General features: G+C 43.3%; 1 protein-coding gene across 3 annotated transcripts in view; it reads left to right on the top strand.

Moving 5' to 3' along the window:
• Positions 1 to 15,435, top strand: part of herc2 (HECT and RLD domain containing E3 ubiquitin protein ligase 2) — a 42,307-nt gene that overhangs the window by 2,249 nt on the left and 24,623 nt on the right. For 2 of the 3 annotated variants that reach the window (XM_044198861.1, XM_044198859.1), the window contains exons 3-38: positions 604 to 697; positions 915 to 1,046; positions 3,051 to 3,273; positions 3,509 to 3,609; positions 4,855 to 4,996; positions 5,097 to 5,201; positions 5,316 to 5,487; positions 5,685 to 5,858; positions 6,272 to 6,460; positions 6,586 to 6,737; positions 7,192 to 7,349; positions 7,456 to 7,569; positions 7,676 to 7,927; positions 8,008 to 8,201; positions 8,292 to 8,492; positions 8,723 to 8,951; positions 9,110 to 9,234; positions 9,654 to 9,832; positions 9,929 to 10,113; positions 10,230 to 10,385; positions 10,492 to 10,677; positions 10,827 to 11,003; positions 11,180 to 11,283; positions 11,374 to 11,524; positions 11,628 to 11,842; positions 11,948 to 12,080; positions 12,312 to 12,439; positions 12,606 to 12,801; positions 12,894 to 13,027; positions 13,349 to 13,525; positions 13,685 to 13,821; positions 14,069 to 14,220; positions 14,342 to 14,533; positions 14,643 to 14,830; positions 14,941 to 15,133; positions 15,226 to 15,408. In XM_044198861.1, coding sequence (XP_044054796.1) covers positions 604 to 697; positions 915 to 1,046; positions 3,051 to 3,273; positions 3,509 to 3,609; positions 4,855 to 4,996; positions 5,097 to 5,201; positions 5,316 to 5,487; positions 5,685 to 5,858; positions 6,272 to 6,460; positions 6,586 to 6,737; positions 7,192 to 7,349; positions 7,456 to 7,569; positions 7,676 to 7,927; positions 8,008 to 8,201; positions 8,292 to 8,492; positions 8,723 to 8,951; positions 9,110 to 9,234; positions 9,654 to 9,832; positions 9,929 to 10,113; positions 10,230 to 10,385; positions 10,492 to 10,677; positions 10,827 to 11,003; positions 11,180 to 11,283; positions 11,374 to 11,524; positions 11,628 to 11,842; positions 11,948 to 12,080; positions 12,312 to 12,439; positions 12,606 to 12,801; positions 12,894 to 13,027; positions 13,349 to 13,525; positions 13,685 to 13,821; positions 14,069 to 14,220; positions 14,342 to 14,533; positions 14,643 to 14,830; positions 14,941 to 15,133; positions 15,226 to 15,408 — 5,923 coding nt within the window. The remainder of the gene's footprint in view (positions 1 to 603; positions 698 to 914; positions 1,047 to 3,050; positions 3,274 to 3,508; positions 3,610 to 4,854; positions 4,997 to 5,096; positions 5,202 to 5,315; positions 5,488 to 5,684; positions 5,859 to 6,271; positions 6,461 to 6,585; positions 6,738 to 7,191; positions 7,350 to 7,455; positions 7,570 to 7,675; positions 7,928 to 8,007; positions 8,202 to 8,291; positions 8,493 to 8,722; positions 8,952 to 9,109; positions 9,235 to 9,653; positions 9,833 to 9,928; positions 10,114 to 10,229; positions 10,386 to 10,491; positions 10,678 to 10,826; positions 11,004 to 11,179; positions 11,284 to 11,373; positions 11,525 to 11,627; positions 11,843 to 11,947; positions 12,081 to 12,311; positions 12,440 to 12,605; positions 12,802 to 12,893; positions 13,028 to 13,348; positions 13,526 to 13,684; positions 13,822 to 14,068; positions 14,221 to 14,341; positions 14,534 to 14,642; positions 14,831 to 14,940; positions 15,134 to 15,225; positions 15,409 to 15,435) is intronic. The other variant, XM_044198860.1, reaches the window with a different exon arrangement.

A 15,435-nucleotide genomic window follows, 5' to 3' on the forward strand; every position in this document is an offset into this window, starting at 1 on the left:
ACATGTTTTTGACATTTAAGACATTAGAACCTTAAAAGCAAGAGTTGGCTTTCAACTTGTGAGTATTTCTTAGTAAAGCAAAGCATGAATGTTGTACCAGTAGGGTGATGAGATTTTACAGCAGATGTATCCTTGAATCAGTTGGAACTCATTGATAAAGGGGCTATTGTGTACTCTCATTCTTCACTTATATTTGATATCAGTTTGTTGGTGTTAGTTTTCTTAGCTGGGTTATGAAGACTACACAACAGATTTCCTTCCACAAGTGAAACAGATGTAAGAATTTGTGTTTCCTCCAAATATTTGAAAATCTAAAGAGGAATGAAATACAGGCAAAGAACACAAATGGTTATTTTAAAATGCGGTGGTGACTGTGAAGAGAACATTTTTTGGTGCTAATATCACACAAAAACAAGCTAACCCAAGTTCACAGGACACATTTTAGCTTTTTAGCCATTTATAATGTGATAGTAGCATGCCTCTGACATACTTAGGCAGAACTCACAAAGCAAACACATAAAGATGTGAATACACGTTGAACATTTTAAAGTTGATTTTATAAACATGCTGTGCTGAGTTTCTGATTCTTACTTCCATTGGCAGCGGGCGTTCTCTCCAGAGGGACTGAGTGAGATGTGGAATGAAATGGTAAAAGATGAGGAGATAACATTCAACGGAGAAGAATCGGCTCACCCAGGTATGGCACTGAGAGATTACAGCATTCATTTACCTTCTATGTTTTTATTTATTTATTTATTTTTACAGATTTACACATTGCTGCCTCCTGTTTCTGATGGCATGGTACATTTTTGCACACTGTCTAAGGGTGATATGTGAGCCAGGGCCAGGGTTGGAATTTTAACCTTGCTGATGGAAATGAAGGTTGTCATTAACCTTTCTTCTGATTATTTCAGAGGATTGCACTGACTGCTTTGGAACTCAGAAGAAGGATGAACCCAACGACAAAGAGAAGAAAGAGGAGGAGGAGACATCAACATCTGTACATCACTCCATCATTGAGACCTGGGACTGGGGGCGGCAGCCAGGTGAGAAGGCTACCTGAACAAGGTTAAGATGTGGCAGGCTACTACGATGCTGCCTGTTGGGCTGTTGTCTGCTTTTGCTGCTCTTGTTATTTTATGCCTTTCCGTTTCCAAGTAGGGTAATTAATAGCATGCTGCTAGCAGATGGTTTCACAACGCCTAAATGTCGACTAGATACAATGATACTGACTGTTTCAACACATGGCCAACCTCTCTGTTGATCAACTTCATGTCTTTAGGGCCCTGCTGATGTGCACATGTTTTGCTGGCACGTGAGGTGTGGAAACTCTGAAATGACAACTTGCACTCTGTAGGTCTGAGTGGTTATTTTTACCCCTCGGAGTGTAATCTTGGTAGGCGTTATAATGTGGTCCAGCTCGGGGGAAGCGGCTCTCACCCAAGCTGTGTTTACTGGTGGGACTGGGTGGGACAGTGTTATGGTGGGGAGATATAAGCATTGGGGGAGATAAGTATGGGGAGGGATGCCTAGCAAATACAGCCTTTGCTAATAGCAACTTGGCTGCTTCTGTCTTTTTTTCTTATTGACTGAGTCAGGAAATCACACTGGTCTGATTGTACAGTGAGTGCAACTGGATCGCTACGTGGATGAATGCTCTGTCATTGATGCTTAAAGTTCAAACAAGCATACTTCCTGCTTTTCCACTGAGTGGTCAGATATCTGGAACATGTTGATCTCAGCAGCCCAGACCCAACCTATTGTTTTAAAGTGGTGCAGGGACCATGTGACAGATTTGCTCTGATTCTTAGCAGTGGATGTATTATCCCTCTCTTTACCTTTCTTTTCCATGCTAGATCTTTTTTATAAAGAGTTAATCAGCCCCTATGAATTTGGTAGTTCTCTAGCACAAGTGACTTTTTAGCCATGGGTAATGTATAATAAATAGTTTGAGACTTTGTCTGACTGGGATATATATCTGTCCTGACAGCTGAGCACAGCTGACTGTAGTGTGGCTCATACAACCTCAGACCAGTCTTGCTTACATAATTTCATTTCAGACCTGCTTTTTTTGCCCATCTTGTCTTCCCTGCAGCGCTGCTGTATAGACGCTTAAGAAAGCATTTTCTCTTGAACCAGATCAGAACAAAGGACTGGTTGTGGTAAAAGCCAGTGGGGGAAATATTGAATTTCATTAAGAAACAGCCAAGACTACAAGTAATAAACAAGCTTAAGTGTTATAGGCCCCTTTCTTGAAACACTATGCAGCTGGAGTGTAATAATGAGATGTAATTGTAAAAAATGGTGTTTCATCACTTATGTATTAAACTTTAGATGAGTGTGTATGTTTTTATGGGTGGTTTATTTCTATTGGTAAACACAAACATATAGAACCTTCTATACATATAATAACTTGAGAGTTAAATATTAAAATTTTAAGACCAGATTGCAGCTTAAATTATTAAAACGCAGCAGTATGTTTACAGAATGGCAAAAATGTTTTCACTCTTTGATGTTTTTGTTTGCCCTGTACCATCTGCTTTATGTTATTGTTAAATGTCTCATATTGAAGACAAATCAAAATGTGATTTGTCAAGGTTTTTTTAAAGCATAGTGCACATTGTTTTAAATGGGTCATACAAAGTGCCATTGCTTTTTTTTCCCACTCTGAAAGCCTTAGTGTAAGGTTTCTGGTGAACAGTTACAATATATTGCATATACTGCGCATACATTTTTACATATATTTTAAGATGAGTCTTGCTGCCAGAAATTGGTAAAGAATTACATAAAGAAAAAAACTTAATGGAAAATAAACTTAGAGGAAAATAATATTTTGTAACAGCTTAATAATCTTAAAACTCAGTGGGTGTGTCTTATCATAAAAAAATGACATGTGAGTGGTCAATTTATATGTATTTTTTAATAATTTTGCACTCAAAATAGAGTTTAATGATCATGTTTTTTTCTGTGAGAAGTAATTATGGGTGACAAATAAGTTCCATTATGTTTAGGATGATGATGTTTTCGTTGCCCCTTCCTTGTGCGTGTAGACGAGACAGAGTTGAAGGACTGTCTGATGGTCCTGGTTGACGACCAGCAGAAGCTCTCGGCTCAGATGGCCAAAAGCACCCTGTCTGCCCAACGCCTGCGCCAGCGCCTGGTCATCCTGGAGCGCTACCTCATCTCTCTCAGCCACAGCATGATGGAGGAGAAGTACAAGGTCCGCTGGAAGACGCCCCCCAGCCCACCGCTGCCTGCTGCTGACAATAAGAGGTAAAAACAATTAGTATTTAACTTGAGCCAGTGCAGTTACAATGTATAAAATACATAGTGTCTTCCTGGAATGTACTTATATGTACCCGACTTACAAATTGTTCATGTTTGTTTGAGTTAAACCCTACAGCTTGGTGAATGTGTTCACACTGTGTTGTCCTTATGGAGGCCTCTTAAACACACTCACAAATGCATCTTGTGTTAATCCTCTGTGTACTTTGCTTTGTTTTTTCAGCCCTCGTCCGGCCAGTAAAGGCGTTGAAGGTTTGGCCAGAGTCGGCTCCAGGGCTGCTCTCTCTTTTGCCTTTGCTTTTCTGCGTCGGGCCTGGAGGTCAGGTAAGGATGTCCCAGGATACTGACAGTGAAGACGTTTTGTGCCCTAGTGGTGGTGATTATAGCTGCTGTCATGGTGATGGAGCTTTGCTCAACAGCTGTTAATGAATGTGTTGCACCATGTCACAAGCTACTCCATAGTAAACAGCTCGACATATTTCTCAATGCTATGTTTTTAGCCTTAGCTTGTGGTGTCGACTAGATGAAGGACTGCAGGAGTTTTAGGCCGCATGGGGCCAGGGAGACTTTTTGGTAGCAGTCCTACTGTTTTGGGATAAGAATGTATCTAACATGGAAAAAGGGCCATTTGGTTACACGTAGCTCTGAATCTTCATGCAGTAACAGTACCACTGAAATAGAAAAGTCCCCAATATAGGCAGATAAATTAGGAACAATCAATGATCAATCTCTGTGTCACATAGGATTTGAATATATTTCATTTTAGGCTGTAGTTTATGGTGCTGTCCTGTTGGACTATATTGAACTGTGACTTTAAAATTTAGTCCCCTTCATGTATGTAAAGCGGGGTGGACTAACATACTTTAATACATTCCAGTACAACACCACCACAGACTATGGCCTCCAAAAAAAGACAGTAGAGTTGATTTGATTACCAGCAACATACAATTAATAAACCTGTATCTCAGTGTATATCAATCACACAGTCTGATTATATCGAATGATAAACAACTATGTTTCTTCATTGTTAGCTTTGCAAGTAGAGATGCTGTTTTTGTTACGTGTACCGATGTGAGGTTGAGAGCTGTCTGTCCACAGGGACTGGGTGGGAACAAAGAGCCGGCCTCTTCTTTGTAGCCTTCCTGTAACATGAGCAGCGCACACACACACACACAGAGACAGACAGCCTCTCATCCTCAGTCTAGCTGTATTCCTGGAATACATTGTAAGAACAACAGAAGTGTAACAGTGTGTTCTTTTTCAACCACCACCTGCTGAATGAACACATGTACAAATTCTGGATATTAGAATCAATAAGTGATGTATAAATAGTTCTAATTTCTCTTTTGCTGTTTTAGGCCAGATTTAAGTGAATTTGCAATGTATGTATCATTATATGCTCGTGTAAATTGCATTTTAGTTTTAGAGTTAGGAAAACATGGGAATATATTGTAAACTAAAATACTGTAAATCCTCCTTTTGCCCAAATGCTGAACTTGGCAAACTGTACGTTTTTATATTTTTGGCTACCCTGTGTATACAAAAACAGAAGAGGTTTGTGTTTCACAGGAGATGATGCAGATCTTTGCAGTGAGCTTCTCCAGGAGTCTCTGGACGCCTTACGTGCCCTACCAGAGGCTACACTGTTTGATGAGGGAACTGTATCATCAGTGTGGCTCGAAGTTGTTGAGAGGGCCACCAAGTTCCTCAGGTTTGTTATTTACTGATCAGATCACTCGCTAATTTTGTATATTTTAAGATGTGTTGGATCATCTTTTGTGATTCTCATGCCTTATCTTCTTTGGGACCAGTGACGTACATGGAAGTGCCAGTACCAAAGGCAACATTCCTCTTCAGGACCAGCACCTAGCCCTGGCCATCCTGCTGGAGCTGGCTGTACAGAGGGGCACTCTCAGGTAACCAGATACCCTTAATACCTGCTTATTTGGCTATGGTCATATCCTACTGCAGTTGAAATGCACTGCTACCTGATTGCTCACTTTATCTTTTTGTCATTGTGTCTTTTCCAGTCAGCTGCTCTCTGCTGTGCTGCTGCTGCTGCGCCTGTGGGAAAATGGCACCAGAGAGATGGACAACGAGCGCTCCACCCAGGGAACCAGTGCCCCTCTGCTGCCCCTCCTGCAGCGCTTTCAGAATATACACAGCAGCAAGGAGGAGCACATTCCTGAAGAGGAAGCTGAGGTGAAAATTTCCTCTCCCAAACCCGAAATTCTTCTTTTTATGTCACTTAAAGATAGGACAATGAGAGAGCAAGAAACCTCTCAAACAAAATGTTATCAAATGAAGGTCTGTTGCCTTGTTGCCTCGCTTGGAAACACCTGTCTTAAAGTAAAAATCAAGCTAATAAGTACTTTGCGTTTGATTGCTGTGATTTCCAGATCCTCACAGCCCCTCTGAGTCCAAATGAGAGTTTCCTGCGCTATCTGACCTTGCCTCAGGATAATGACCTGGCTATTGACCTTCGGCAAACAGCTGTGGTGATCATGGCTCACCTGGACCGCTTGGCTTCTCCCTGCAGCCCTCCACACTGCAACTCCCCCACATCACACAAGGTGACAACTCTTTTATTCAAGTGGCAATGCCTGAATGATTAGTTATCTTATTTTTTAGTTCAGTGACGCTACTCCTTCCCTCAGTTATTGCTTGAGTTATTTGCCTGTTTTATCATCTTTGTGCTATATATATCTTGGATGTGCACACTGTGTCCTGTTTACTAGTATGATATGCTGGGACAAAAAGCATGGATAAACATGGCCATCATCAGACTTCACACAAGTGTGAATCCTCCTTTGGAAAAACTTGGATGGCAGTTAATCAAACATGAAAGGTTGACATGGACTTTATACAGTGTATTTTTTATTTTTTTATGGTTGTGTATTTTTGTCAAAGGAGAAATTGCAGCTAAAATGGCAAAAAATCACCATGTGACTGACTTTGTCTCCCTCTCTGTCTCTTTTTGTTCCAGGGAACCTTGCAGGAGGTGATTGCCTGGGGCCTGTTGGGCTGGAAGCTTTATGCCAATGTTAATGGGCCCATTCAGTGTAAAGCCCTGTCAAGCCTTGGAGTCGCACAAATAGTCTGTTCAGAAAAGGGCTTTCTCATCCTGTCCAGCAGTGGTGCTGTTTACACCCAAAACTACAAGAGCACAACCCTGGTCAGTTCTGTTGCACTGGTGTTTTCTGTTTATTAATGTACCCTCTCCAATGAACTAGCTTTATTCTGGAAAAAAAAGCGATCTCTGTCAGCTGCAGATGGAGTCACTGAATTATTTTGTTGCAGGCTCCTATGCTAATCCATGGTCTGAGCTCCAGAAAGATTGTGAAGCTAGCAGCTCATCCTGATGGGCAGCACTACTTAGCCCTGTCGTCCAATGGGGAGGTGTTCTCATGGGGCTGCGGTGATGGAGGCCGCCTTGGACATGGAGACACCACGTAAGCAAACAGAGAAAACCCTAGCTGATGTTTAATTTCCAACTTGTCATGTATTATACAATATGAAGCTATATGGAAATATACTTCCACATTGAAGAGACTTTGACAATTGTGGCATTCACAAACATAATAGTAAAGCTGGGCATTTAGGGCAATAAATCCAATATCTAAAATTCTAGCCAAATTAAATTATCAACCATACAGATGCTATAATTACATTATATCCCAAATTTAGGACATTGTGTTAATGTTTTCTGCTATTACACCAAAGACAGCTTCCACAGCTGCCACTGACATGGCATTTTAAGCAAGAATGAAAACATCCAACACTAAGAATTCCTCTAAAAAAGCCTAAAACAATGCTTGAGACATAAATTATTACTTTTCACAATGTTCCTGAAAAGCTTCTTGTATTTGTCAGGGTGGCATCAACTCCATTTTCACTTTATCCCAGGTATCTAGAAGAGCCTACAATGATTGCAGCCTTCAATGGGAAACAGACAGGAAAGCACGTGGTACAAATTGCTTGTGGGAGCACATACAGTGCTGCGATTACAGCTGATGGCGAACTCTATACATGGGGCAGAGGGAACTACGGTCGACTAGGCCATGGTAAGCTCCATCTGCATTGAACTGCTGGACACAGCCTCAGCTTGAATAAGACCATCTTTGTCTGTTTTATCACTGAAAAAGAGTTGTCTTCTGATTGGGTTTCTAGGCTCCAGTGAGGACCAGACCACACCCATGCTGGTGACAGCGTTGAAGGGACTAAAGGTGGTGGATGTGGCATGTGGAAGTGGTGATGCACAAACACTTTCTGTGACAGAGAATGGTAACAGCAAGAGTATTTTTGGCTTGACTTCTGAACATATAATCCATCAGCATCACCCAAACTGAAGTGTTGGTATTTTATCCACCATCTCTGTGCGTTTCCACAGGTCAGGTGTGGTCCTGGGGGGACGGAGACTATGGTAAACTGGGCCGAGGAGGCAGCGATGGATGCAAGACACCCAAACTTGTGGAAAAACTGCAGGACCTGGACATAGTGAAAGTGTGCTGCGGTAGCCAGTTTTCAGTGGCTCTCACCAAAGAAGGCCAAGTGTACACCTGGGGAAAGGGAGACAACCAACGCCTTGGCCATGGCACTGATGAACATGTTCGCTACCCCAAGTTGCTGGACAGTCTACAGGGTGAGTTGACGATTCTAAAAATTTCTTCCGAAGCTTTTAGAACACAAAGACTGATCTTTGTCTGTTATGTCTGCAAGCAGGAAAGAAAGTTGTGGATGTTGCTGTGGGATCTACGCACTGCCTGGCCCTCACAGACGACGGAGAGGTGCACAGTTGGGGCAGCAATGATAAGCTACAACACTTTGATACACTCTTTTCTAACAAGAAGCAACCTAAGGCACTCCCAGGGCTCAACTCCAAACACATAGTGGGAATCTCCTGTGGCCCAGGACAGGTAATGCATAACTGTCATTGATGATTTTTATATGCTTGTAATGATAGACCCAAAACATATAACACTTGTGTCGTTTTTGTTTGTTTTCAGAGCTTCGCCTGGTCCTCGTGCTCAGAGTGGTCTGTTGGGCAGCGTGTGCCCTTTGTGGTGGACGTTTGCCCCATGACCTTTGAGCAGCTGGACCTGCTCCTGCGACAGGTCAGTGAGGGGATGGATGGCAGCTCAGACTGGCCTCCCCCGCAGGAGAAGGAGTGCATGGTAGTCGCCACACTCAACCTGCTCAGGCTCCAGGTAGGCAATCTGTCAACAGTTGATGTTTCATTACAGATGTATCATTTATTTGTGCTTGTGGCAACTTTAGATTTTCTTAACAATAAAGTTTGGCATCTCCACACCTTCTCTCATGCCTAGTTTACCACACAGGATTGTGAATTAATCATTTCTAACGTTGCAACAGTAGACTTTTGGACTTTTAGAATTGGACTTCTGATCATAATATCTCTAAAAACCTCCCTCCTCAGCTCCATGCAGCCATCAGTAACACGGTGGATCCAGAGGAGCTGGGGCTGGGGCTTGGCAGCGTGCTGCTTAACAACCTCAAACAAACGGTGGTAGTACTGGCTAGCAATGCTGGGGTGCTCAATACTGTGCAAGCAGCTGCACAAGCAGTTCTCCAAAGTGGCTGGTCAGTGCTGCTGCCCACTGCTGAGGAAAGGGCGAGGGCATTATCCTCACTTCTGCCTAATGCTGGTGAGTGCAAATCAGAAAATCTGCTAACACTGATTAAACACAGAAATTGACACTTAATAATCCATTAACTCTGTTCATTTTGCACTTCATATGAAGTGCAAAAATGGTTGGGACTGGGGACATTGAGGTTTTAATTAAAAACTTCTTATTTTCCCCAGCATGCGTAAATGAGATGAGTGTGAGCCCTGGGCGTCGCTTCATGATCGACTTGTTGGTCAGCAGCTTAATGGCTGATGGAGGGTTGGAATCTGCACTGAATGCCGCCATCACTGCTGAGATACAGGTCAGTGTGTTAAATGCATGAGTCATCACTCTTCTGTCGTCTCTCACATAATGCATCCATGGCAACAATACTTTGTCTGGTTGTATAATAGCGTGTAGATAAATATTTGTCTTTGGACTGAGATTCAGCTTGAATTTAAATTTTTTATTTACATTTCTTATGATTTACTTACCTCAAGCACTGGGCAAATGTATTAGTTGAACCCTGCTAAATGCAGAAATCTCAGGCTAAACTTTAAGACAGATTGAATTTGATGTCTTCTTGATAATTTTAGACACACTTAGTGTCCTATTGAAATCCTACGGCTAATACAAAATATTAGACATGTTAAAATCTCCTGCATCCACATCCCTGAACTCCTGAAGTAAGCCTCTCACTGGATACAAGTTTTCATTTTCAAGTAATTTTTTTCATGACAGGACATTGAAGCCAAGAAGGAGGCTCAGAAAGAGAAGGAGATTGATGAGCAGGAGGCGAATGCTTCCACCATGCACCGTTGTCGCGCCATGCTGGACAAAGACCTCATCAACACAGGCATCTACGAGTCAGCAGGGAAGCAAAGCCTGCCTCTGGTGCAGCTTGTACAGCAGCTGTTGAGGTACCTGCTGTTTGCCTGAATCATGCTACACTTATGCCATTATACAGAGTAACCTCTTGCTGTCTGCTAGCAGATTTACACATTTGATTTCTGCAGGAACATCGCCTCCCAGACCATCGCGAGGCTGAAGGATGTTGCTCGGCGTATCTCCAACTATTTAGAGGCAGAGCATGTCAGCAAGGAACGCTCTGCGTCGCTGGACCTGCTGCTGCGCTTCCAGAGGCTGCTGGTTAGCAAACTCTACCTGGGTGTCAACGGCACAGAGAATGTCAATGGATACAGTGAGTCATGTATTTCAACCCAAATTTTTTCTCTAGTCATCCAGATAAGAGGAACTAGCTAAGTTTGAAAATGAGCTCTAGATGGGTAGTGTTAGATCTCTCTGTTGTTTTTGCAGATCCTGAGCTTCTTGGTGTTGGTTCCCTGTTAAAAAAGTACATCGCCCTGCTGTGTACTCACATTGGAGACATCCTCCCAGTGGCAACAAGTATTGCCTCTACTGGTCGCCGTCACTTTGCTGAAGTCTCTCGTGTTATTGAAGGAGATCTAACTGGTAATCCCTCTCTCAAAAGTGCTGAGTGTTTGCATGAATTACATGCATACCTTTTTAAGGAACTTGTGGGACAGTTATGGATGCCTTGCTGTTTCTTCTTCGATAGGAGTGCTGCTGCCTGAGTTGGTGGTGTCCATCGTCCTCCTCCTCACCATTGATGCAGGTCTAATGCAGGAGACTGGTTCTATCCCTCTCCTTGCTGGACTCCTGGAGCACCTTGACCGTTTCAACCACCTGGCCCCAGGACATGAGAGGGACGATAATGAGGATCTGGCCTGGCCAGGCATTATGGGTATAACACCAATTGTGTCTTACAAAGTCACTGATATGCTATTTATTAGATTATTATTATTATTATTATTATTATTATTATTATTATTAGATTAGCCTCTCGCTGCGTTGTGGTTTAGAATGTAACTAGCTCTTTTTCTGCTGTGGCAGGGTCGTTCTTCACAGGGCAAAGTTCCAAGAACAATGAAGAGGTTTCCCTCATTCGCAAGGCTGACCTGGAGAACCACAACAAAGATGGTGGCTTCTGGACAGTCATTGACGGAAAGGTCTATGACATCAAGGACTTCCAGGCTCAGTCCCAGTCGCTAGCAGGAAACAGTATCCTTGGTGAGGTTCAAAAATATGTTTTTCGAATGAGATCTGCCATAATTAGTCAGAATAAATCAGAACTTTTTTTTCTTTCTGTTTTTTTATTTCCAAGCTCTTCATTTGCTTCAGACAGTAGATAAGATTACTGACTAATACCAAATCTCATTGCATTTTCTCCTCTTCTCCTTTTACAGCCCAGTTTGCAGGAGAGGACCCAGTGGTTGCTTTGGAAGCTGCTCTGCAGTTTGAAGACACCAGGGAGTCAATGCAGGCCTTCTGTGTTGGCCAGTATATGGAGGTACCAACTATCCCAAATCCCAATTAACATTTTCTAAATTCTTCATAATTGGTTCTAGTCTTTGATATTTTCATGTTCTATCATCTACAGCCTAACCAGGAGACAGTCACCACTCCAGACCTCAACAGTCTCTCCTCCCCACTTATTGACACAGAGAGGAACCTGGGGCTGCTGCTGGGTCTCCATGCCTCCTACCTGGCCAAGAGCACCCCTCTGTCCCCCATGGAGATTGAATGCGCCAGTAGGTTCAATGATTTTGGTTTGAAAATCAAGATGTGTCTTTCCCAAACTCTGCATTTTAATTGGTTTCAATTTTAACAGCAAGTGTTTATCTCTTTGCACAGAATGGCTCCAGTCCTCCATATTCTCTGGGGGCCTGCAGACCAGTCAGATCCACTATAACTACAATGAAGAGAAGGATGAAGACCACTGCAGCTCCCTGGGTACAACCACTCCAGACAAGGCCAAACTCTACTCCCGAAGAATAACCCTCAGTGACCACGCACAGCCTTTCCTGCAGGCCATTGCTGACAACAACACTCAGGACCACACTGTGAAGGTACAGGCATGACAATGAAAGACCAAACAGCATAGCTACACAGTAACCATGAAGCTGAAGGATGTAGTCACGCTTTCTTGCTTTGTTTTTGTTGTTACATTATAGGACTTCCTATGCCAAATAGAGCGTTGCTGTAAGCAATACCATCTTATTACACCCATCACCTTCCCACCGGAACATCCTGTGGAGGAAGTTGGCCGCCTGCTGCTCTGCTGCCTGCTCAAACATCAAGACCTCGGTAACCTAGCAACTGGTTTCAGACAGGCTGTTTGAGGAGGAATTAAGAGCTAATTTTGGCTCACTTTAGCATTGAAATGGGCTTTTCATTGTTGTCGGTTATTGCAAAGATGCATTCAAATCTTTCCTTTCTGCATTTCCACAATCTCCAACACTTTTATAAGCAACTCTTTACATCTGAAATTATTTGCACTTGTACAGCAGTTTACTGTGAAATCTCTTCCTGTCACAGGTCACATTGCTCTTTCACTTGTCAGTCAGTGTGCCTTGGGTGTGGACCAAGGGAAACAGAGGTCCCTCCCTAAATCTGTGATTGACGTGTGCCGCATGGTCTACCAAGCAAAGTGTTCTTTAATCAAGGTATGATTACTACTCGTAACTTGTGTACTACAATAGATAGGCATCGTGATAACAAAACACAAGAACTTGTATTAATTCCTCAGTGGAGAATGTTGTGGAGGTAATTTGTGATACAAAGGAGAATGGGGCTTTTAATGACGTGTTTGCTTTGTCCCACTTATTTTAGACCCATCAGGAACAAGGTCGCTCTTACAAGGAGGTGTGCGCTCCTGTCATTGAGCGTCTGCGCTTCCTGTTTAATGAGCTGCGTCCAGCTGTGAGCAACGACCTGTCTATAGTGTCCAAACTGAAGCTGCTGAGCTCTCAGCCCCGCTGGAGGAGGATCACCCAGAAACTCATCAGGGACCGCAGGAAAAAAAGAGGTGGTTTATTCAAAACCTACTACGCAGTGATGGGGTTTTATTTTCTTCACATACAACCTATTTCTTAATTTAAATGTATTCAATTTTTTTAGTGCCTAAGAAGTCAGAGTCTGCTGACATAGAAGGGCCAAAGCTGGAGAATGAAGGGACCAATGAAGAGGAACTTAATGTCCACATCAGCCCCACACCTGCTGACAGGAAATCACCCACTAACAGAACATCCAAGGTAGTTTAATGGGGCTTAATTTGTTTTCTAATCTTAAAAATAATAATAAATAATACATCTTCTTCTCAATGGTCTGTTGGCCAGTTTTGACAATATAAACATGCATTAGGCCTCATGGGAATGCAGAGTGGTATTGAATCACATCCAGTTTATCTTCTGTCGGAAAATGAGAATAACTAATAACCTTAGTGAGTGAGACACAGCCCCAGTGTATGTTTTGGTAGTACTTAACACCGCTGCATGTCTTGTCAAAATGCAGACAACACAGTGGTTATGGTTAGTATGGTATAGTTTGACGTTCCTGTATTGTTTTCTTTACAGCAGGACAAGTGGCATCCGCTTCTAAACACTGTGGCCAATGTCCAAAAGTACCGGTGGCTGAAACACAGTGTTCAGGGTGTTTTTTCTCAGTCCAGCCTCATGGCCACCATAGTGGAGTTTGCACTGAAAGAGGAGCCCCTGGATGTAGAGAAGATGAGGAAGTGTCTTCTCAAACAGGTGATTGTAAACAACAGATCATCACTGACTTGATAAGTAGTCAGTGTGATGAAGCAGAAAACAAATAAAGGGACAACAATATACAAGATGTATATAATTTACTCTTAACATGTAAAGAGGTGAAAAAGCATGACAGATGTTAACTGTGTTTCATCGTAGCTGGAGAGGGCTGAGGTGAGACTCGAGGGCATCGACACCATGCTGAAGTTAGCCTCCAAAAGCTTCCTGCTGCCGTCTGTGCAGTATGCAATGCTCTGTGGCTGGCAAAGGGTCATACCAGAAGGGACCAACATTGGGTAAGTCAACAGTTTTGGATGTATGGTTAAAAAAAAAAAAAATCATTAAGAAATTACCCTGAAGTGAATTTATATCGTAGACATTGAATTCAAATATGATAATTCAATGGTCTTCATGCCATCAGTTCATGTAATTTTGTGTGACTTAAGCAAAAACCACTAATAATGATGTAATGATGGCATTTGTTTTAGCCATAGTGTTGTAGTCAGGTATTAAGCCTTCAAATGTTTCAACTCTCCTTTTCAGAGAGCCCCTGTCTGACTGCCTGAAGGACGTGGATCTGATCCCTCCCTTCAACCGCATGCTTTTGGAGGTGACCTTCGGCAAGTTGTATTCCTGGGCCATCCATAATGTACGCAATATCCTGCTCGAGGCAAGCGCCCGCTTCAAAGAGCTCGGTGAGTGGCGTGGTTATACGGCTGGTTCGTCTCAGAAAACTTAACTGGTACTAATATGATATCATTTTTAGACCTGTTATACCCTCAAACTAACTTATTGACCACCCGTTCTGGTAACCAGGTGTGCAGCCCGTTCCCTTGCAGACCATCACCAATGAGAACCCTGCGGGACCAAGTCTTGGGACCATTCCACAAGCCCGCTTCCTTCTGTCCATGGTACACATGCTGTCCCTGAAACATGGGTCCAACAGCCTCAGTCTTTTGCTAAATTCTGGCATATTGGCCCTCACACAGAGTATACTCCGGCTCATAGGTGAGTACTGTCCAGTCAAATACATACCGGTTACCCAGAATAGAAGCAGAAGGGCATCTGTTCATATTTATGGATGGAGGTGTTGCCTCTTCTATTGTTGTATCTCCAGGGCCCAGCACAGACAGCAGTGAGGAGGACCTGAGTTTATGTGCACTCGGAGGCTCAGCCACAGTACTGGAGGAGTCCAGAAAGGAGGCTTCCCCCGCCCCCCTACCTGCCTGTGGCCCTGAGCTGGCTGCCATGATGAAGATAGGCACCAGGGTTATGAGGGGAGTCGACTGGAAATGGGGAGATCAGGTACCTGAATCTGTTTTACAGTCACTTCGAAGTATGCTTTGTACTTACTAAGTAAATCAGGGAAGAAAAGCCTGGTGTTTAGTATTTGACCCCGTACATGCTCTGTCCAGGACGGTCCATCACCAGGTCTCGGTCGGGTTATTGGGGAGCTGGGCGAGGATGGCTGGATCAGGGTCCAGTGGGATACTAGCAGCACCAACTCCTACAGGATGGGCAAAGAGGGCAAATACGACCTTAAACTGGCAGAGCCACCACCAGCTGCCCAGCCCCCGACTGAGGACTCAGACACAGAGGATGACACAGGTCAGTTCACAATACTGCCTCAGTACAAATCACCATAACTACAAGCAAAATGTCATTGAAATAACGACTACAATCTCCTCTCTTCAATACAGAAGGTGAGCTGATGGAGAAGAGCAGCCACCCGACAGCTATGATGCTAACCAGCACAGTCAACCTGCTGAAGACGCTGTCTCTATCAGCTGGCATCTATGCAGAGGTGTTGCAAACAGACGCTACACGGACCCTCTGTGGGCTACTGAGGATGCTTGTGGAAAGTGGAGCTAATGACAAGTCAGGTAGCTGAATCGCCATGTTGATAAAGA

This window comes from Siniperca chuatsi, linkage group LG6 (genome assembly GCF_020085105.1).
Source record: "Siniperca chuatsi isolate FFG_IHB_CAS linkage group LG6, ASM2008510v1, whole genome shotgun sequence".
Lineage (NCBI taxonomy): Eukaryota > Metazoa > Chordata > Actinopteri > Centrarchiformes > Sinipercidae > Siniperca > Siniperca chuatsi.